This window comes from Dipteris shenzhenensis, chromosome 4 (assembly GCF_047967505.1).
Source record: "Dipteris shenzhenensis isolate YYH24624 ecotype China chromosome 4, Dip_SZ_1.0, whole genome shotgun sequence".
NCBI lineage: Eukaryota > Viridiplantae > Streptophyta > Polypodiopsida > Gleicheniales > Dipteridaceae > Dipteris > Dipteris shenzhenensis.
In genome coordinates, this window is record NC_141599.1 from 45,177,581 (window position 1) to 45,199,169 (window position 21,589).

The following is a 21,589-nucleotide window of genomic DNA, read 5'->3' on the forward strand; positions in this document are numbered from 1 at the left end:
AAAGTGTCTACTGTGTCACCTTGAACTGACATGAATGGAGCTGTTAGAATGTTCCCTTGTGCAGGAATGAATGGGGCTGCCTGTCCATCTAAAATGATGGTGGGTGGCTCAGAAATTGCTGTCATTTGCAAAGCACTTGTTCTAGTTGGCGTTATAGATAGAGAGTTTTTCATACTGCCTCCAGAGCTCTTTGCCAAGGGAGTGGAATGTGCTGATATACCACTCCTATTGATTCTTTTGTTGAGACTGGTGGAAGCCATGGTTGAGCCTGTGGCGCATCAAGAAACTGGCGATTGACAGCGCACGCACGATAAAAAACAGGTACAACAGGTATGAAAGTACCAGGAGGGATGAGGGGGTGCAAAAAGATCCTGACGGCCAACTGCGTTTGTGTTTTACCCCCCTTTCGAAGCTGATGGTGGCCTCAGATTTGCGACCTGAGTTGAAGAGATGTCTCAAACTTAAATCGCGAGTAGCGATTGCCACGCGCGACAGACAATAAGAGGAGCAGGTGTCCCGAACATGGATGTAGATTACTGGCGCAAAAGGATCCTGACGGTCAACCGCGTTTGGGTTTTACCCCCCCATGCGGAGCTGTTGGTGCAGTCCAAATCGCCATCCAAGTTAAGCTAAGGGAGCTAGTGTTAGGAGAGGGAGGGGGGGCGGAGAGAGAGAGAGAGAGAGAGAGAGAGAGAGAGAGACTGTGGGGGGATCTAGAACTAAAAGAAAAAAAGAAAGGTTTATTAACGTCTATGAAAGCCCACAAAAGCCTACGAGACCAGAGATTGAAGTCAATGTGAAAGTAGGCCCCCTGTGGAGGAACTGGAGGTGTCTATCACACCCCCAAAAGACAAAAAAATAAAAAAATATTGGTGAACCTAGGAACCACTACAGGAAGTCACCGCTCATAGTGTGTGTGTGTGTGTGTGTGTGAGAGAGAGAGCGAGAGAGAGAGAGAGAGAGAGAGAGAGAGGGAGGGAGAGTTAATCAAATCTTTGAATGAATTTTAGGGATGTTGCATTATATGCATTGGGTGTTGGTGCATGTGGAAATGATACATGTGATCCAATAGATCTTGCTTATGTCTATAATCGTGATGGTCAAGATGCGATCAAGGTACACTAATAACCTTATCTGATTGTTTATGGAACCTAGATTAACGTCTGTTAAAATTTTTAGGCTGATGTTGGAATTGCTCAATGCCTTGACAGTCGAAAGAGATGTGGAAGTCATTTAAATTATAGATGTAAAAATGATATAGGTGACCTTGTATGGTCACTTGTAAACTTGTATTTGCTTTATCCTTGTATGTTGTATAACCTTTTCTATCAGATCTCTGTCTTGAAAGCTGTGTCCAATTTCGTTGATTTTATTTTTTGCTTTGTAGGTCTTACCAACATTTGCAATCTTGTTTGCATTCCGATTGCTTGATAATCTTGACACAATCCCTGGGCTCAAGTATATACTTTTCCTTATCCCCTTTTTTGGATCTGTAATGTGCATCTACTCATGAAATGTTTCTAAATGAGGTCTCATTTCTCATGCAGTTTTCTGCCAAATCTTCTATTACATGGCGAGCAATACCTGGAGATCTACAAGCCTCTTTCTACAAGTGGCCAAGTAAGAAGCCTTAAGCAAGTAATTGGGAGCTTGTTAATGCCTTAATTCAATAGTGCTGTCCTACATGATGAAAATGCTAGTATTTTATCCTTCTTACGCGATGAAAGAATATGCAAGCTGCAAAGTATGAACTATAGTTCGGAATTCAAATACATCCACCAAATCTGAAAGGGTATCATCTTTATGTTGTTTTAAATATTTATATGAGCTCCTTCCCTCTATATAAGTAAGAAAAAGCGGGGGAATCTCTTATGGTAGAGTGATTGGCGTTTCAATCCAAACTTCCGGGTCAGTTTTGTCGTTTGGTCATGTGAGCTGAATTATCATGGCTATCAGAGAGATATGCATGTTATTATGGCTATTTGTTTCCTGAAGCATTCGTATGCCTCTTCAAGACCTTTTCCACTTTACATTCATATTGTCTTCTCAATTGTGTAATGTGTGTCATGAGTGTGTTCAAACCTCAAATCTTTCATGCCGATTGTGTTGTGCTAGTTGAGTGTTCTCTTGGCATCGTAGAGGTTCAAACGTTATTATGGCTTTTGGATAATATTGTTTCTTGAAGCAGTCATATGCCTCTTCAAGTTTTTTCCCAGTTTTGCATTTTGACATTGCCTTTAATGTTCGATTGAAATTCTTGTCATCTTAATATTTTAGAAGACCAATGTAGATTTGTATTCATGTACTCATGTTCATTGATTTGTGTCATGAAGCAATTTAGCCTTTCCTTTAAGATCCAAAAACGGTTGTGCTTTTGGAGAAGGAATCTATCCTCGTGATTCTTGTGAACTGAACTGCACTTCAAGGGGGGATTCTTGTTTTTTCTTAGATCTTAGACTTTCTCAATCTACCATAGGATTAGAGGATTAGAGGTTGATATTTAAAACGTGAACAACCTGAATATAGTGGTTTACACATTATAAAAATGCCTCACATTGACTCAAACATTTCTGATTCGGCAAAATATGGAGTCATTTCTTCCCAATTCCATAGATTTTCCCGCCTTTGTACAACTAAGGAGTCTTTTATCACTCAATTAGTAATTTGATCACTTTACTATTACACAAGAGGTATAATCTAAGGAAAATAATGAAAAAAGTATGCACAATCTTAGATATGAAGTCTTTTATGTATGGTGTATCGGCCTTAGTTATGTTTAGAATGATTGAACATAAGCTGAAAACAAAAAGCGAGGAGCTGAATAGCCCATTTTTCTTTTAGTTTCAAAAGAGAGTTTGATTGAGTATGCTTGTGCTTTCTAAGTTAGGAATGTAATTTTGCCTCTTTGTAGGAAGCGATACATAAGGTAAAGGGTCCTTTGAGCTTTTTATGTTTTAAATAAGAGAGAGAGAGAGAGAGAGAGAGAGCGTTAATTCCAATTTTTTGGAAGATTTTGTTTTTTGTTTCTTGACTTGCTTGTTTATTTTTTATTAGTCACCTTCTCCCTTTCTTCTTTGTTTCTTGTTTTCTTTCTCTTTTGTTTATTTGACGTATTTTAGTAAGCACTGGGTTTGCCCAAGAGACTCCGCGGGTCTTTAGAAACCCAGTATAGCTGCTTATGCTTGGGCACTGATGACGACATAAGTGTTGCTTTGCTTGCTAAGTATGTTTTCCTCTTGTTTTTCATAAAATTTTTTGTTTACCTCTTTTTTATTCTCTTTCATTTTCCCTATTATTTTCTGTGTAGATTTTTGGTCTTTAGAACAACAAAAACTCTAAATTTGTATGATTGGACTTATTCTAGTCTTACAAAGGTATATTTTCTTTAAGATCCTTGTGATTTCTTTTATGTAGATGCACTTCTAAACATAATGAAACACAAATGAAGTGGATGTACCCTTCCTTTAGCAAGGGAGGCTTAGAGCTGAACCCTAACTAGAAGGGAGAATACTTTAACCTTGTAGCATTCCCAGCTTAATCATGCTGAGTGTACATTACAGGCGAACTAAAGACACCCTAGCCTAACTTCCCATTAGTAAAACAAACACAACCCCCTCCTCAACCCCACTCACCCCCCCCCCCCCCCCAAAAGAGTGATGTAGGCCACAGAACTTTTAGCATGATAGCCAAAGGAATCTAGTAAATGTATTTGACATAGTAGACCCAGTCTATTGGTAGCACCAGAGAGGAGAAAGTTGCTGCAATTTATGCAGGGTCTGCATCCTTCTTGGCATCTGATGTAAGGGCCTATGAGCCCAAAACATCGAGCAAGCTAACAAGCTTTTTTTTGAGCCACAGTATGCTAATGAACACAAGCAGACAAGCAGACTGTGGGCAGCGCTTATGGGAATGCGTTAGAGTCTGAAAACAAAAGTAGAATGCTTGAGTTGCATGAAAGAAGGGGCTATAACAGCTCTAGCTATGGACTTCATCACTAGGTTTCATTCTGCAGACAGAGGATGGGACAACATCTATGTGGTGCTTAGCATGCTCATGAAGCAAGCCCACTTTATCCCTATCAAGACACGGTAATCAGCATCTCAGGCTGCCTAGCAGTTCATTGGTCATGTCTTGTAGGCCCTATCTCCCTCTTGGTGGGTAGGTTTTTGATGTGGAACTCTCTTATCCCTCCTGCTTCCTTCACCTCCTTCAACTCTCTCTCTCTCTCTCTCTCTCTCTCTCTCTCTCTCTCTTGCCCCCCTTTGTCTCACTCTGTTCTACTCTTCAATCCCCCTTCCTAATACAGAAATAATCATTCTTGGCATGGGTAATCCCCTTAGTCTCGTGCTAGACCAGGAGTATGAAAGACTGACATCACTGATCTTTAAACCGGCTGTCTTTGCCTTTGATCCTTGATACGAATTCTTCCCATGTAGCTTTGTAGAAGAGAGGAGGCCGCCTTCCTTTTCCTCCCCCTCATCAGTAGGTTGCTCTACCATATGGAAGTCCCCTCCTACTTTCAAGAGTCAGGTTGTGGCAACCAACTCCAAATTTCCCTGTCTAGGAGTGGGCCCACCAGCAACAGCCCCAGATAAGCCGACTGATTAGCTGATGTGCCACATTGGCTCCATGCCAGCAGTCAACTTGAATATACTGACCTAGCAGTAGACACGTGGATGGCATGTGGCTGCGAAGTAGGTGTACTTTGACCATGTAGATATTGGGACAATCATGGGCCCCCATGGCATTGCCCTAGTGATTGCTCGTTGGCCTCTCCTCATATGGGGCCTTACACATGATCATCTTAAATCTAGATAGATGTTTAGAAGGTGAAGCATTGAACATAAAATTTATGACCTTTTCTATTGTAAATATGTAGTTTTTAGAGACCATTCGGTAATAAGAGAGAGCAAAATGTTACCAAAGGAATGAAGGGAGTCGAAGAATATTTTGATACTGCTGTGGCCAAGTCGCAATCAATAAGTGGGTTCCCACATTATTGTCTACATTAGCCACATCATCTACCATGTGAGGAACTATTTTTCATATCACCAATAGAGCATAATTCATAAGGCTAGAAGTGATTAAGAGAGTATAGAAGTTTGAAAGAGGAACGGGATTATAGAAATTGTATAGTGTTTTGTGTATCATTTGACTGGCCATGTGTAACTTGGAATCGAGAAAAGGGGGCACCCTTTGTAGAGTCTTGCCAACATCCATAGCAGGATATGATATGGTGTACCTATCAGTTGACACCTGCCTTGATTGGTTACATGGTATCTTTCATCAGCATGTGTTTGGTGATTGATTTGATGTTGTAGTCACTTGCAAGAGACTCCACGGGTCTTTAGAAACCCAGTATAGCTGCTTATGCTTGGGCACTAACGACGACATAAGTGTTGCTTTGCTTGCTAAGTATGTCTTCCTTTTGTTTTTCATAAAAGTTTTTGTTTACCTCTTTTTTCTTCTCTTTCATTTTCTCTTTTATATTCTTTGTAGATTTTTTATCTTTAGAACAACAAAAAATCTAAATTTGTATGATTGGACTTATTCTAGTCTTACAAAGGTATATTGTAGTCACTTGCATGCTATCTTAGAGTTCGTACAAAAAAGAAGCAAAAGGCATGCTGGACTTGGATTGGAATCTATGTTTATGGTCATGCTTTTGCCAAATTCATAAGTTTATTCTCACCAAAAAGGATTGTGACTTGTTAGGTGACGTACAATAGTCGAATTTCACAGCTTCTTGATAAAGGTATTATTTGCTGGAAATTTAGTTCGTATCTTTGTTTAGTCAGGATAAGGGAGGGGGAACTTCGTGGGTATGCAACATATATATACAGAGAAACTAGAACAGGTAGTACAGGTAACATAACGTGGGTTTTGCTTGCTGGCAGAAAAAGCAGCTATTCTTGAGACAGAAAGTATTTGCAGGGACACTGAGAGCGGCGAAGCTATTTGCATGAGCAGGTATTCACAATTCAAAGAAAGGGAAAATTCTTCAGTAAGGGCTGTTTTGTAGGATTGTGCCATCGATCCCCATTTCCTTGTTGCATGGATAACTTTGTTGGTACGCGCAAGTATTTGCATTTTGTTACCAAAAATTCTGTGGAGATGAAATAGAAAGCTGAAACACTTCAGATAAAGTATTTGCTTATGAATTTTGGTTTTGATGCAAACTGTGTATATCATTTGTGAATTGAGGTTCTGTTATTTGTGAGTAACACTATTGAGGAATGTCGTTCTTGATTTAGCATGCCTACCCTTGCTTGTTTCTGCATTGCGGGTGAAACCATAAACATTGTCTGAAATGTGGACACCCGCATTGGTATATACAGCTTCCTGTGTACTTAAATATCTCACATTTTGTATGCTTTTGTGTAGCCTAGTCCTTGCTAATTCCTGAAGGACATCCTTGTAGAGAGTAGAATTCTTTAGGATACGAGATCATGTCTAGGGAAAGGCTGTTTTCTGGGAATTCATGAGAATCTACATGAATAGTCTAGCTTTTTTCTTTAGCAGTCAAAGAGCTATGCCGTTGTCAAGGAATTAAAGAGAAGCCATCATAGCAGAGCATGACTTTTAAGTGAGAACAAAACTCCTGATTGTGGAGGAATGATAATGTTCGCCCCCCAAGAGATAAAGTGCTCCTTAGAAATCTTGACTTTGAGAGAGGCATAGATTCAATGTTGGACGATCCTCCAGTTCTTTGGGTGGAATTGATGATGGAAAAACCTTGGATGTAGTGACAAAAACCACTGCAAGAGTGCAAGTGCAAAATTGGAGCCAATAAAACTGATGTAGGTAACTCTAGGAAAACTGAAATAGCAGCTTTACAAAGTCATGTAAATACCAAGGGGTGGTCCTCCAAACAATTATACTCCCCCCACACAAAAAGAGGGTGTGGAGTTATGAAGATGGAGTGTGAGAAAGACGCAGATATGTCAATTTACTCCCTCAGTGGCCTATATGCAGTACACAGGATAGATCATCGGTTATTCATACTAAAATCTGCACAATCTGCTTGTTGCTTGGAGTGATGACCTTTCACATTATGTCACCAAATTGGTACTTCTCCCAAGGCATAAAGAGGAATCTTTATTGCATTGACAATGGTCAAGAAAGTTGACTTTGGTTAACTAGAATAAGCTTTGTTTTACTTTTGCTTTGCATTGGTAAAAGAGAACTGTGGGAATGCCCACAAGGGACTAGGATTAGTCCAAGATTAGAATGCATACATTTGGCTAACCTCTAATGGGTTAAATTTTTGGTACAAAAAGGCCCTAAATTCAAGGGACAAGTGCCAAAAAGCAGGTCCTACAAGGCAAAAATTTTTAAAAGGTGCCCCTACTTGTATGGGGGGACCTTTAATGTCCTTTAAAGGCACCCCACATGGGGGAAGAGCACTTTAATGATGGAGAAAAGCAGTTAAAGCTAGCTTTATTTAAAAAGTAGCCTAAAAAGCTGTTAACAACTTTATCTATAGCATGAATCTCTTTCCCCGCTATCTCGTTAGATCAATCACGGGCGATGGCATTCGGTTGTTCCACCCAGCCAAATTCTCATGGATAGCAGATCGTCACATCTATTCGTTATTCCTTTCATACTTATCCATGAGACCCTCATTTCCCTAGATAGTTCTCCTTGCCAAATGTCATCATTATAGCCTCTCCACTTGGTGCACCTTTTTACCCCTCTCTTGGGGCACATTAAAAACCACTTGCCCCTTGGCATTATTGCACATTTAGGTGCACCTAGGCCTTAGCACTCAGAACTACCTAGTCAATGCCATTCCACCCTCACCTAGGACCTTGGCAGTTACTTCTCTTGACCATTTCAATTACGCACATTAACTATTACAAAAGTTGGTCATCTAAGAGAAAATGCCCACCGATCTATCCAAGGTCATGCTATCTCGGCTAGAGCATAACAAAAGCAGGTTTGGCTTTTGTAAAAGCACAAGCTAGGTCAAGTCTATAAAAGAAGGGCCTGAAGGTTCGTAGATGGATGGAAGAAGCTTCATGCTCTTCTCAGAGCCAGTTGTACAAAGTATTTTCTATTGCAATAAAGACCTTCGCGGGGGTCCAACTCTTATTTCTGGGCCCTAGTGTTGCACGTGCTGCGTCTCCTTCTTCTCTCCCTCTATTATATCGCGAAGATCTTTGAGATAAGTGCTTCAATTCTGATTTTCAGATTTCAGTCTGTGTTCTCCAGTTTCTATCATGAAGTTCTTGTGAAATATTGCAAAAGAAGCACATATGTGGTCCTAAAGTATTCCTTGATGGGACAAGCTAGCTATTCCAAGTTATTTTTCAGTTTTTGAGGATTCCAAGTTATTGTACACGATTGATATAGTCTCTATTATGGAACCTTTTTTCTGTGACCTATGTGGTCAAGGCTATGGACTATTTGTTTGGTCTCATCAAACTTTTGTATACATAGTACCAAGACAAAAAAATCTTGAAGTTATTATATCCAGTTTGTGGGTTTGAGCAGCTTATGCCAAAGAGGAGAAGTATCAGAGACTACTTGTATATATCTTTTATGAATTGAAGAGTTACATCAATGACAGATTCAAGATCAGACCCTATTTGAGGGTAGTATGTTCAAAGTTGGCAAGCTGATAGTCATGCACCTGATTTTACGATCTTCAATTAGGGAATTGAGTTATGATGAGTAATCATGATAATCAGTTATGTTCTAATGGAGGATGAGATGATCAAGTATCAGATCCTTTATGGTGGAACTTGTGGTCATATTGACCAAGTATTTCAGTTTCAAGTTATATTATCTCAATTCCAGAGGAGTTTCAGTTATGAAATTCAGTTTTGTTGTTTTCTTGTGGAGCATGACATGCTCAAGTACCAACTCTCTATATAACAGTATTGAATATGGTCATCATTGACCAAGTCAGGATTTTTATCATTCCATAGTTCCCTTATTGGGAATTGTGTATTGAATAAACAGAAGTTCTTATAAGGGCGTATGATACATTAAAGAACCAGTTTTTTTAAATGATGACAGGATTTTATTTGGTCACTATTGGCCCAGTATTTTCTTTAGGATTCTATCATTCAATAGTTTCCATCAGAACTCTTATGGTTTCTCATGGATTATAATGGCCAAAGCAACATAGTTTTTCAGTTCATTTGTCAGTTATATGTCCTTTTGGAAAGTTTGAGGATCCTCCAAGTTTATGTCTAACCAGCACGGTAAGTTTTTGGCTTTCCTTTGCAAGAAATTGGGCAGCTTGGAATGTTCATATGAGATAAAACAATGACGTTTATATCTGGAAATGTCTGCATTTAACCTCTGATGTTCAAGGTTGTAGGCACTAATGAAGAAGTCAAGTCTTCTCTTTTCCTGTCCCACGATGAAGCAAACAGAGCAGTAGTACATAAATCTTTATGATTAAATTGAAAATTATTTCTAGAGACCCATATGAACCATAGAGCATGGGCCCTTATTTGGAACCAAGGCTCATACCTTACTTTGCATGCATCACCTAGTAAGATAGCTTTCCAATTTACAGGTTCTCCACACTCAATCTGAATAAACTTCCATACTCTTTTGGCACGAGGGCAAGCAACAAATAAGTGAAAAACATCCTCCAAAGAGTCTAGGCATCTCATAAATTTGCCATCTCCCTTACCAATTCTGAGTCCTCTAGAATTAGACCACACTGCTTTGTGAAGAATAAGCCAAGCAAGGCAATACGTTTTCTTAGGTACATTCCTAGCCCGAATTTTGTGGAACCTGGCATACCATTTTGATCTATCATCTTTCAGTTTGCATCTAGCATTGAGGAATCTTAATAGATCCTCCATGTCTGCAGTAGGTGTTGGTATAGGCAGTAAAGAGGAGCACCCTACGCAGCTGAATTCTTTGTGTAGGCAAAGGACCGAACCTCCCTTTCAACTTATCTCTCCCTTTCATAGATCCAATCTCTCCATGACCAGTCCCTGATGTTGGTTAGTTAGGGAAGATTCCCTTTTGATTTCATGCCACGTCTTCCATCTGAAAAGTTCTTTATTCCACAGCTGACCCCAAGATTGGATACCCTTCTTGAATAAGATGGCTGCCACTGTAAACTGTTCATCTGTCAATGTACATCTTCTGAATATTGAAGACACCCAAACTGAGTCAATGGCCATAAATCCCTTGCCAGAGAATTGTAGGAAAGCTTTTGTTTCTTCAAATGCATTCCAGATAGACTTCCAAAGAGGACTCCCCTTGGTCTTATAGGGTTCAGGGTTAAAGAAAGCATAGATAAAATGATAATTCTTTCAATTTGGAGCCCTACAGGGTCTAATGTGTCTCATGTTTCTCATTAGTAGCTGAGCCCGATCCCTTGATCCTTGCCATTGAGAGTGTCATACCCTGTTTGGAGTGGTTGATAGAGGATCTTGATGCTTGACAAAAAACCTCAAGGCAATCCATCACACACCTAATATCTTGATCAGTATTTCTAGGGGTCAAGGTGGTATCATCAGCAAACTGCTAACAGACCAATTGTTTACCATTCATCAATTCAATACCTTTAAGGCTTCCCTCTTGGATTTGACTTCGAAGGAGCCACCCAAGGAAATCTGCTGCTATAGCAAACAAAAGAGGAGCTAAGGGACATCCTTATGTGATTGATCTCTTCAGAAAAAAGGAGTCACTCATCTTCCCATTGACATTAACCTTGGCTGTAGCATTAGTGAGAAGAAGTTTGACACTTGACACAAAAGAAGGACCCAGACCCGTATCTTGTAAAGATTGAATTAGCTTGTCGTAAGCCTTGTCAAAGTCAACTTTAAGAAAGCATATATCTTGTTGAGTTTCTTTAGCATACTCACATCCTTCCCAGATATTAATAATGGCTTCAAGAAGGTGACGTCCTTTGATAAATCCCTTTTGCTCTGAGAGAATCTACTCTTTTATTTTGCCTTGTATCCTAAGTGCTAAAGCTTTTGCAAAAATCTTATAACTATAATAGGGTCTCCAGTTCTTAAGCTCATCTTTGGGGTCCTCTTTAGGAATCAGTTTGATAATGCCCCCATTCATGTGAAGGGGGAGAGCATCTTTCATTAAGCTTTCTTGCCATAGCAATAATAGATAAGGGCCAACTAGTTCCGAGAAAGACTTATAGAACTCAATAGGTAACCCATCTTCACCGGGTGTCTTACCATCTGCCATGACTGACATAGCTTCCTTCAACTCTTCCAAAGTGAAAGGTCTCTCCAAGTAGAGTAGATCAAATTGTTTGACAGCCTTCTCTCTTATGATTTGACATAATTGTCTAGCTCTCTGAGTATCCTCATTAAGAGAAATTGTACTCGACAGTAATTTCTGAAAATATTGCTAGATGAATTCAATGTTTTCCTCTGTATTTGTAGAGTGGGAGCCATTTGTTCTTTTAAGAAGGGGAATCTCCTCCTGCAATCTCTTTCTTCTTATTATTCTAAATGTTTCTTTGGTGGGTCTATCAATCTTGCCTGCCCACCAGTCTCTGAAGTATATTTTAGAATCATTTAATCTAATTTGTTCTTGTTTCCTGAGATCTTTTTTAGCACTTTGCAATTCTGCTTGGGCCTCCACATCAATTTTGCTTGGGCCTCTACATCTCTAGTTTTGGCTTTTTGTTCTAAGGTACTGATGTTATTTTGAATTCTATCCATTCTTTGAGCTCTAATCCTAGCTCTTTTCTTTCTAGCTATTCTTAAAATGATTTGAGTATCATTGATAGCATATGTCCAAGCTTCTGAAGCTAAGGTGTGCTTAGAGAAAGCATTATGCCAAGCCTTGCCAATTAGAGTTTGCACACTCTTTAACAGGAAGAGTTTAGGGTCAGCTTTGAACCAAGAAGAGCTTCTCTTACCAGAACCAAAATCACATCTAAGTGAGACAAGTTTATGATCTGATAAACTTAAAGAAGAGAAAGTTTCTATTTTCAAAGAAAGGTTGACTGTTCAGTAAACCTTGAGAGACATAGAACGTGTCCAATCTAGCCTCCCTTCTATTGTCCCTAACTTGACTGTTGCACCAAGTGAAATCCCTACATGATCCCACATCCACCAATTGCCAGTGATCCTTGCACTCTTCCCAAGACAGTAATTCAGTGCCTCTGATGCATGTTCCCTTTCCCATCCATCTGTTTGCCTTGCTTTCCACCATGTTAAAATCCCCCATTGCAATGCAATTACCTTTTGCACATTGTAAAGATTCCCATAATCCCTTCCTTTCCAAAGCTAAGTTAGGGGCATAGAGAGAGATAACTGAGAATTAATATCCGTCATACAACATTTCAGCATTATCCATCAATTGTGGTCATCTACTATGACTTGTGAGATACCATCGTTGTAATGAGATAATATTTCAATGGTTGTTTCCCCTTTACCCTCCTTATGTGAAGTGTAGTAACAACTTCTTCTTCTATTTATCACTTTTAGTCTATTTTCTAGAGTATCCCTACAAGCCTTGATCTCTTGCAATGCTAGAAAGAGAGGTGATAAAGAGTTAGCTCTCAACCATAAAGCTAGCTCCTTACTCTTGCTAGGGTCCATCAACCCTCTAATATTTATAGTCAACAAAGTAAATACTTTATCTAACACTCTTTTTCTGTCCCTTTTTAGCCCTGGGGTTGGGGCTATTCACTTGGGCTGTAGCAGCCTTAGATTGCCTCCTTTTGTGTTGAACTATAGTGAAGGCCTTACCTTGACTAGTGTTCTCTTGATTTGTTGAGGTGACTGGAGTACCCTTCCCTTGATCTTACCCTGATTCTTCCTCACTCTCTTCTACCTCTTCCATGGCATCCTCTTCAAACTCTTTGAACCATCTAGTCTCTATCACCATGTTATCTTCTTGACTGATCCTGTGACTATTCTCTAAGCTCTCCTCTTGATCCCTGAGAGGTTCAAAGGAGTTTTGGTCTACAGTTTTTGGTAGACTGTGATCCTTGTCCTTATCACTAACTCTTGTGACATTTTGGACATTAATATGGTTGCTCACCGGAGGGCTTTGAGCTTTGGGAACCCACCTTTCAGCAGGAGTAGCTTGTTTAGCAACAAAGGGTTCAGCTTCCTTAACTTTGCCTCTCTTCAAAGGGCAGTTTTTTACCACATGGGTGGACAGCCCACACAAAAAGCAAGAGTGGGGAAGATTTTTATAAGTCAGAGGCTGTTCTCTATAGACACTACCATTTCTATTAAAGGTGAGAGTCTTGGGCATCTCCTCAGCTATATCCATCTTAATGCAAATCTGAGGATTGCCTCTGGGATTAATGAAGTTCTCTTACTCTACACCCAATACTTATCCCAGCCCACAACATAAAAAGGGAAGTTGGTTACACAGATAAAGAGGTAAATCAGGGAGTTCCACCCAAACATGGATTTTGGTAGATCTAGGGGCATTAGGAAAAAAATATTTGGAGCACCATTCCAAATAATGGGGCTGATTCCTAATTGTCCATAGGCCATGTTGCATAGCTCTGAAGTCATCTCAGGTTTCTCAAAAAGAAAGACAAAGAAGCCTTTCTTCAAGAATCTAACATTCAAAACATTGGATTAGTCCAAGATTAGAATGCATGCATTTAGGTAACCTCTAATGGGTTAAAGTGTTGGTGCAAAAAGGCCCTAAATTCAAGGGGCAAGTGTCAAAAAAGCAGGTCCCAGAAGGCAAAAATAAAAAAAAGGTGCCGTTACTTGTGTGGGGGCCCCAATAGTGCTAGAAAGTCCATTAAAGGCACCCCACATGGGAAAAAAACACTTCAATGATGGAGAAAAGTAGTTAAAGCTAGCTTTATGTAAAAAGTAGCCTAAAATGCAGCTTTAGCTTTTGTAAAAGCACAAGCTAGGCCAATTCTATAAAAGAAGGGCCTCAAGGCTCCTAGATGGATGGAAGAGTTGTACTCAGCTTCATGCTCTTCTCAGAGCCAGTTGTACAAAGTATTTTCTATTGCAATAAAGACCTTCGCGGGGGTCCAGCCCTTATTTATGGGCCTTGGTGTTGCATGTGCTGCGTCTCCTTCTTCTCTCCCTCTATTATATCGCGAATAATCTTTGAGATAAGTGCTGCAATTCTGATTTTCAGATTTCAGTTTGTGTTCTCCAGTTTCTATCACGAAGTTCCTGTGAAATATTGCAAAAATATTGTGTGGAAGTGTTGTGTGGTATGGGTGAAGAAAAAGCAGGGTGAGTGTAGGTGGAGCATGAATGTTCATCTATATGTCCCACAAATATTATGCTTAGAAGCATTTAATATCTTGCAGATACGAGGGTTAACACACAGGTTAAATAAAGCAAAAACCATTTAAAAACAACTATGCTCCATACCACTCTACCCATGCACACTCTTTAGTCCAAAGTGGCACCAAGGGTCTAGTACTATTTTAATGACTCCTAAGGCTGTAACTCAAGGTAGGAAATCGGGAAAACATAGACTTTAACCAAATGTTCCCAAACACATCCTGGTGCTTTAGGCTTACCGTGGGTTCCTAAAGTGTGATGGTGGGCAAATTCCCCTAGGGTTTATCAAGATCCAGAGACCATCTTCTATAACCTTAAAACACAATTAACGTTACTAGTTTGCTTCGATTGCTTTGTATTTCCCCCATCATTGCCAAGGCTTAGTGATGGAAAATAAAAGGCATGAGTAGGTGCTTTCAATCTAGTGTGCATGTTGATACAAATGGATTAGGTGGAGGGTGATCCTGGTGTGGTCTCTGAGAATGAGATTTTGTATGACTCCCCAGTCTCTATACGACTCTCGAGCCTCTTTATGCGTCTAACCCTTCAGTGGAGTCTTCACCCCATGCATTAGCCTAGTGTCAGTAATGTACATCAAGATAAGCATAGATGCCTGCACTGAATATTGGAGTTCCAAATTTATGACCATGGTCGGTGCAAAGTCTGCACCCAATTAAGCAATATATGCACACAAATAAAGGATACCAGTAGCACCTGGAGTATGGCAAAATGAGAATATCAAAATGGATAAAAGCAGTGTAACTGGATGCTAGTATGTGTTGGCTGTGCTTTTTGTGGTTGGACTACCCTGAGATGTTGCCCCTGGCCACTATGCTACCTTGCCCTATATATGTAGGGCAATGGGCACAATTGTAGCATTTAGTCATTTTGAATCTGGGGACATGCCGGCACTTCATCTCATTTTGATTATGCCCTCATCCATGCTACACTTGTATCAATTCTGCATCCTGCGTAGTTTAGAGCCCAATTATTCCAAACAAAAGGAGAGTGGTCAATAGGTTATGGAAATAGGCAGATGGCAAGTACTTTTGGTAGAAGCATGCTTTGTGGAAGCATGATTTCCAGTAAATACTTAATTAGACACTTGAATACACTAATAGTCACAAAGTGAAACTATTTTAAAACAACACAAACTTAATACAGATACAGTTGTATGAGTTGATTTTGCGGACTCATATGCAATTAAATCTAGTTGGGACACTTCGAGAGACTCCAGTGAGTATTGAGGGGGAGGGGGGGAAACTGAATTTTACTTCATAACATCCTTTAGTAGAAGGCCTTCCTATCTGCCCTGGCAATAACGAGCACATCTTACAGATTCACATTAGTCCTAATATTACCATCATCTTCTGCTGGTTGGCCAGTCCATTAGCCTGTGAATTTGTAGCTACCGTCATGGTAAAGTTTTTACAAGGGATTTAATTGTTGTCACAACACTTGGAAATTCTTAAAGAAAAAGGTATCACTTAGCTTGTTTGGAGACCTTAACAGTAACATGTGCTGGCACCTTGCACCTTCCTACCCATGAAAATGATAATTTCAGCAAGATTTTGGTCATATCCCTGTCTGTAGAGAGGGAAAACAAGGTTTTCGCATTGCAATTGACCACACAACTGCAGCTTGTGTGGATGTGGGAACATGACCCTGTCTTCACACAGCGCAAACATCTATGGGACTATCACCCACCTCATTTTGGCCAATAAATTGGGTCTGGTGCTAGTGCAAATTTTTGCTGTTGTATTCATGGTTCATTACTTATTCAATCTATGTGCTGTACCTCCCTGATCTGTTTTTGCCTGTCATCTGATGGGTCATGTTTTGAACCGCTAATTCTCCTTGGGTAAAGGAAAGTTAATTCATCTGTGTTTCATGGTTCTTTGTCAGGAGTACTATCTTTTTGCGAGGAGCTGGAGGATTTTCGAAGTCAGCTTCACAGCTGTATTCATATGACAGTCGCTCACCACCAATCACTCCACTAGTCAAATTACCAGTACTGCCTCCCAAGTCTGCTGCTATTAGTGTTTATGAAGATTGCGTTCAGGCAAACCAGGTGTCCTCTTTTTTAGGAAATACTAAAATCAACACCTTATTGCCTTCTATATTTGGTTCATTGTGCAATAGTGATTACTAGCATTTCATTTTCGGCTCAGTTGAGTCTTATGGTCTTTTTCCAGGCTTTATTATACCGCTTATCAGGAGACTACAACCCATTGCATTCAGATCCAGAAGTAGCTACAATTGCAGGGTCTGTAGTCTCTCAGTGGATTGCAAATGTTGTTATTATGAAAAGAGTATTGTGTCTCACTCTCTGATTTCTGTCTTGTATAATGTTTACCATCCCTTACATTTAAAACTTGTATTTATTCTGTTTTCCCGTGGCTTTTTGAATTGACATGGGTAATGTGCTGCGAGTATGGCATTAATATCTTGTAAATAGAACATAGCAGCTCATTTTGAACTGTGTTTGGACATTTCTTTCACAACAAAATGGTAAAGATACCCCCTGAACATAATGTCTCACCATTATCTATGGCTGCTCAGTTTCTCGCGCCCCATACTGCATGGACTTTGCACCCTTGGTTTTGCTGTACGGGCAGTCATCCGATGCTTTTGTGGAGGGGAACCATCATCAGTTCAAGCTGTTCAGGGACGCTTCTTGCTTCATGTCTTCCCCGGGGAGACATTGAGAACAGAGATGTGGAGAGGTGACACATCTACAAGGTCAGACACATCTTTGAGGCTGTTGTTTAAATATGAAGTGTGGGTTTTCTTATCAGCCTTTTTAAATAAAAAGGTACGCTGTTTACTGGATGACTTTTATTTGAGGGCACAGTAATGTGGTTGCCCACACACTTGTGAATGGAGGTTCTCCAGATTGTGCCTAATTGAGAAAGATCAGATAACAAATTGTCATATTTTAGGACGTTAGTAGCAATTCTTTCCATGAGGTAACATTTGACGCGTTCAAAAAATTATACAAGGCAATACAGTTGTGCAATCTAATTTGAGTGTTGTCACCTGTAAATTTTTGTAAGTTGGTGCAAATCTTCTTTGTATGATGAGAGGTAGCAATTATCTGTAACATCCTGGAATTACTAAGAGATTTTCTTGCCTTTCTTCCCACTTTTCAGGATCTATTTTCTGTGCAGCGTGAAGGAAAGATCTCGGGCAGTGCTTTCTGGAGTGATATCACTAAACTCACCTTCACGTCTATAATTCTATATTCTCAGCTCTTTCGAAACTGAGCAGAAATGATGATTGATAGGCAAATTATAAGGGAAGTACAACAGTACGTCCTTTTTAGCAAGAGGCCTATACTTTTTTTAAGCAAAAGGTGCTCTTTAAAAGCTTTCTGTATTCGTTTCTCTCTTGTATATAAAATAGGTTGCCCTTTTACATCTCATTATAAGCCTGAAGTGCACATACACGTACATGGAGCTGAAGATAATTATCTTAAGGTGCAAATAGAGATGGTCAGCCAAAAACCTCTGAATGTAATTTGGGACCATCTCTTCGGCTGTTCTTAGGAAGCACAGAAGGTCCCTTAACCCATGGTCTGCTTTAAATTCCACAAATCAAGATTTAAAAGGATGATAGCATAGGAATCTAGAACCTTACATTGTGTACCAATTCTATTGTGAAATAGGCTATACCATATAGTCTGAAGTCCAGACCATATTGTTTGGAATTTTTACACGCAATAAACAGCACTTTTCTGCTTGTATTGGACGACAACAGTTTCATGTGCTTATTTAAATTGTCATGGGGCTATAACTTTTAACTGTGAATGGATCTAGGACATTCAAATATGGAACTTGGCAACTTCCAGTCTTATGCAAAGTTAATGTCCAACCTCATATATGTGTATTCTAGTCACAATAGATGTCTCTGATTCTTATGGTGGAGAAACTTCATATAATGCAAAGAAAAATCTTGATCAAACAAGAGTTTAGAAATATATTAATGTTCTCAGCAATAATGATTGGAATTTTTCTTGATCCAGTGTATTTGAATTGAGTGTTTAGATTTGCAGGCTTTTAGGATGCATGCCATTCTTTCCCTGTGTTGCTTCAATACAACTAAAATTATTCTCTCTTGAGCTTTAAAAAATCCTATCTTTGTGTGGAATAGGGAATTTATTCTTGATAGACATCTTTTTCGACATCTTATAACTCTGCAACATCCATGCTTGAAAGAAGGCCAAAACTTGCAAACATTAGGGTGAACTACTTGGCTAACTCAATCCATTCTGAAATAATATTTGCACTTGCTTTTGGATCTCTTCTTGTTGGGATTTATATAGTATGGAGTTCTATTAGAGTATTATTGGGAATAAGGTCTATTGTTAGATCTTCAAGCCTTGTGGTGGAAAGATCTTTGGCAAATCTTGGAAAAGACACCGACGAAATCCCTTGTAACAGCTCTCCTCTCATGAGAGAATTCTTAAATACCTCATAGGTGCGACTTTTTGAAACTCTAGGCTGTAAAATATTATTCTTGTTGTGGCAATGATTTGTACTAGTCTTCTTGCAGTAGTCGTGTGTTGGCTGTATTGGTAGTCACGCCATGGTTGACAAAGAATAGCATCCACTCCACCAAATCAACAGGATCCAAGTACCCTTGTCGGACCTTGCTTGCAGAGCATAGCAAGTGCACTGTTGGGGAAATGATGAAATGTTATTGTATCACTCCAAGTCTAAGGAGATAATGTTGTGGGCTGATCTGGTTTTATACCTTGTTTTGTGAAAAGGGCATTCCATAAACTTGTACACTCTGCAGTATTGTGAATAAAACTATGACCGTAGTTTTGTGAATATTGACTAATAGTGATATTGCATTACCTTGAATACTAAGTAGTACTTGTGTTGTAGGTTCTCCAAGTCTTTCATTGATATTTTTGGTGTTTGTAAACCTTGCAGAATCTACAAATAAGTCTATTTTAGGAAAGAGACTTCACCTGGGGAAGTAGATAGGAGGGCTTGCCTTGATTCAAAAGTGCGGGATGAAAGCACGGCCTCTTTTGACTTGAAGTAATCTTGGAGGTTTCCAATAGAACATGATGCTAAGGGGAGCAAAGAGTAAGCAATGCGAGCCACTTTACCTAAAAGATTAAAAGCACAGAGATTCTTTTTATCTTCCATTGTCTCTTTCTTTTTTCACATCCTTTCCCACTTGATGATTCCATGGATAAGTTTGACCATATCACTTAGATACAGAATCTTGCATTAAGACAATAGTGGACTTGACAGGTTGAACCGAGTATCCTAGTCACTATTCCCCATGATCGACGAGCACATTTGAGGTATAAGAGAAAAGGAGCACGTCATGATAATGCTAATTAGACAACCTAAGGCGCTTGGAATGGGATTGTGCAGAAATGATCTTGTTTGCAGTGGGTCAAGCTCGTCAGCACAATTATATGGGTTTTCAGGATGCACTAGCTCTAACAAGTGCTAGGGCACACAATAGCGATCAATGGAGAGCATAGTTGATATGAGTTTTCAGAAGGAGCCACTAGCTCTGATCAATAGGGAGCATGTCGATTGTGAAGTAGAAACCCGATTAATGGGGAGCATAGCGATTGTGAGCAACAAAAACCCAGTGAGAATCTCAATTTGAGAAGAAAGGTTTTTACTTTGAAGGCCTGATATATGTCTGTTTGCCTCAATGCAAGTTGCAACTCAATAAGCAAACCCAAAACTACAACCAGAACCACGAAGAGTATTCTATTCAAGAAGTTCCTGAATCTCTTACGATGGTGATGAAGTTAAGCATGTGCCAATTGGCAAAGTGTGTTTTTTACGTAATAAACCTTTCTATTGCAAGAGAGTTCATACAACAAAGTACGAGGTATGATCGATCCAACGGTGTCGTAGATGGGTGAGCCAAGGAAGACATGATCGTGGAGTCGCATGATGTAGCATACAAGGTGAGGAAGGAAGATCTATGGGGTATACAAGGGTGGTGATGACGGATCCAAGGGTGGTTTTGTCTTGGGAGAGAGGAGGTTCACGGGAGAGAAAGCAAAGGCACTGTTGTAGAGCCTACCGTGGTCCAATTGCCAGTGATGAAGGAATCAATGCCAAGCAACAAGCGGTGTGTAGGGGAGGGTGTCGTGAATCTAGTGGGGCAAGGTTGCTACTAGTAAAGCTGGGGTATGATTTCTTCAGGTTCGTGCATTTGGAGTAGTAGGGCGTGTGGGTTGCCTTCGCCTTCTCCACCTTGAAGAAGACCTTATTCTTGTTAATGTCAAGCAAAGCGTTTTGCTCCATTTAGTGGAAAACGCTCCCAAAAAAAAAGAGACATGTGTAGCTTGGAGAGAAGAGCCTTCCACGTACCACAAAGAAGGAGCTCTTGGATGGAGGCTTGGAAGGGGAGGAGGTGGAAAGACAAGAGGCAGCTTTAGGGGCAAGGAGGAGATAGAAGGTCAATGAAATGGAGGAGATGGAAGGTCACCTTCGGGAGGAAGGAGGAGATGGAAGGTTAATAAAATGAAAGGAGGAGATGGAAGGTCTCAGAGCCATGGGTTGAGACTTAGCCAAAAGGATTGCACACGATATAGCTACTTGTACATAATGTTGTATTAAACACGATCATGAATATAGGGTTAGGGTTTGCCTCTAATGCCCTTAAGGTATGGTGCAATTTATACCATCCTCAACAATAGTAGTCTTACAGAGATTGGAATATAAAGCCATGGAACAATAGTTATTTCGTAGCTAAAAAGGTTTGGTTGAAACCCATTTGTTAGCCATCCATGACATGACTAACTACATGAAAGTGAAGGAAGGTGTAGTTGATCAAAATCTAATTCAAGAAATGGCAATTAGTTCTACTATATGGTGTTAGGAAGCATAAGGTAATATTGAAATACAGGGGTTAGGACCACTTTACATTAAGCAAAACACCCACTAGGGAGCAATCAAACTAGAAGCACTACATGGAATTGAATTCCATGAGTTCATAAATGGCAATCACCCAAACAAAGCCCTAGAAGACCCGAGGACCATGGATTTCTAGCTCTGGAGGCATCTTCCCCCACCATGAAATAGTAGGCTATTAACGTTGAAGAAAATCAATAGGCCATTAACAAATCAATAGGCAATTAACATTGGAGAAAATTTGGATGGGGCCACTTAGTACTACGTGTCCATTGTGATGATGCCTCTGACACGGTCTAAGCAATCTATGGAAAAAGTGCACCATCATAAATGCTACCTCTATCAAAGGAGGTTAGGAACTATCTCCATATTAAGTGCATCATGTAGTCTACGTGACTCAAGTTTGGCCTATTAGTATATGTGCAATGCCCACCTCTCATATGTAGCCACCAATGTTCC

At 39.8% G+C, this 21,589-nt stretch overlaps 1 protein-coding gene across 2 annotated transcripts in view; it reads left to right on the forward strand.

Annotated features, from left to right (window-relative positions):
* Positions 1-17,978, forward strand: part of ECH2 (enoyl-CoA hydratase 2) — a 47,090-nt gene extending 29,112 nt beyond the window's left edge. Inside the window, exons 3-11 of one of the 2 annotated variants that reach the window (XM_087374121.1) lie at positions 1,011-1,116; positions 1,388-1,458; positions 1,548-1,620; positions 5,716-5,755; positions 5,898-5,970; positions 16,134-16,239; positions 16,424-16,494; positions 16,791-16,970; positions 17,381-17,978. In XM_087374121.1, coding sequence (XP_087230247.1) covers positions 1,011-1,116; positions 1,388-1,458; positions 1,548-1,620; positions 5,716-5,755; positions 5,898-5,970; positions 16,134-16,239; positions 16,424-16,494; positions 16,791-16,970; positions 17,381-17,465 — 805 coding nt within the window. In that variant the 3' untranslated portion in view covers positions 17,466-17,978. Of the gene's footprint in view, positions 1-1,010; positions 1,117-1,387; positions 1,459-1,547; positions 1,621-5,715; positions 5,756-5,897; positions 5,971-16,133; positions 16,300-16,423; positions 16,495-16,790; positions 16,971-17,380 lie in introns of both variants that reach the window. The other variant, XM_087374120.1, reaches the window with a different exon arrangement.
* The last annotated feature ends 3,611 nt before the right edge of the window (positions 17,979-21,589 follow it).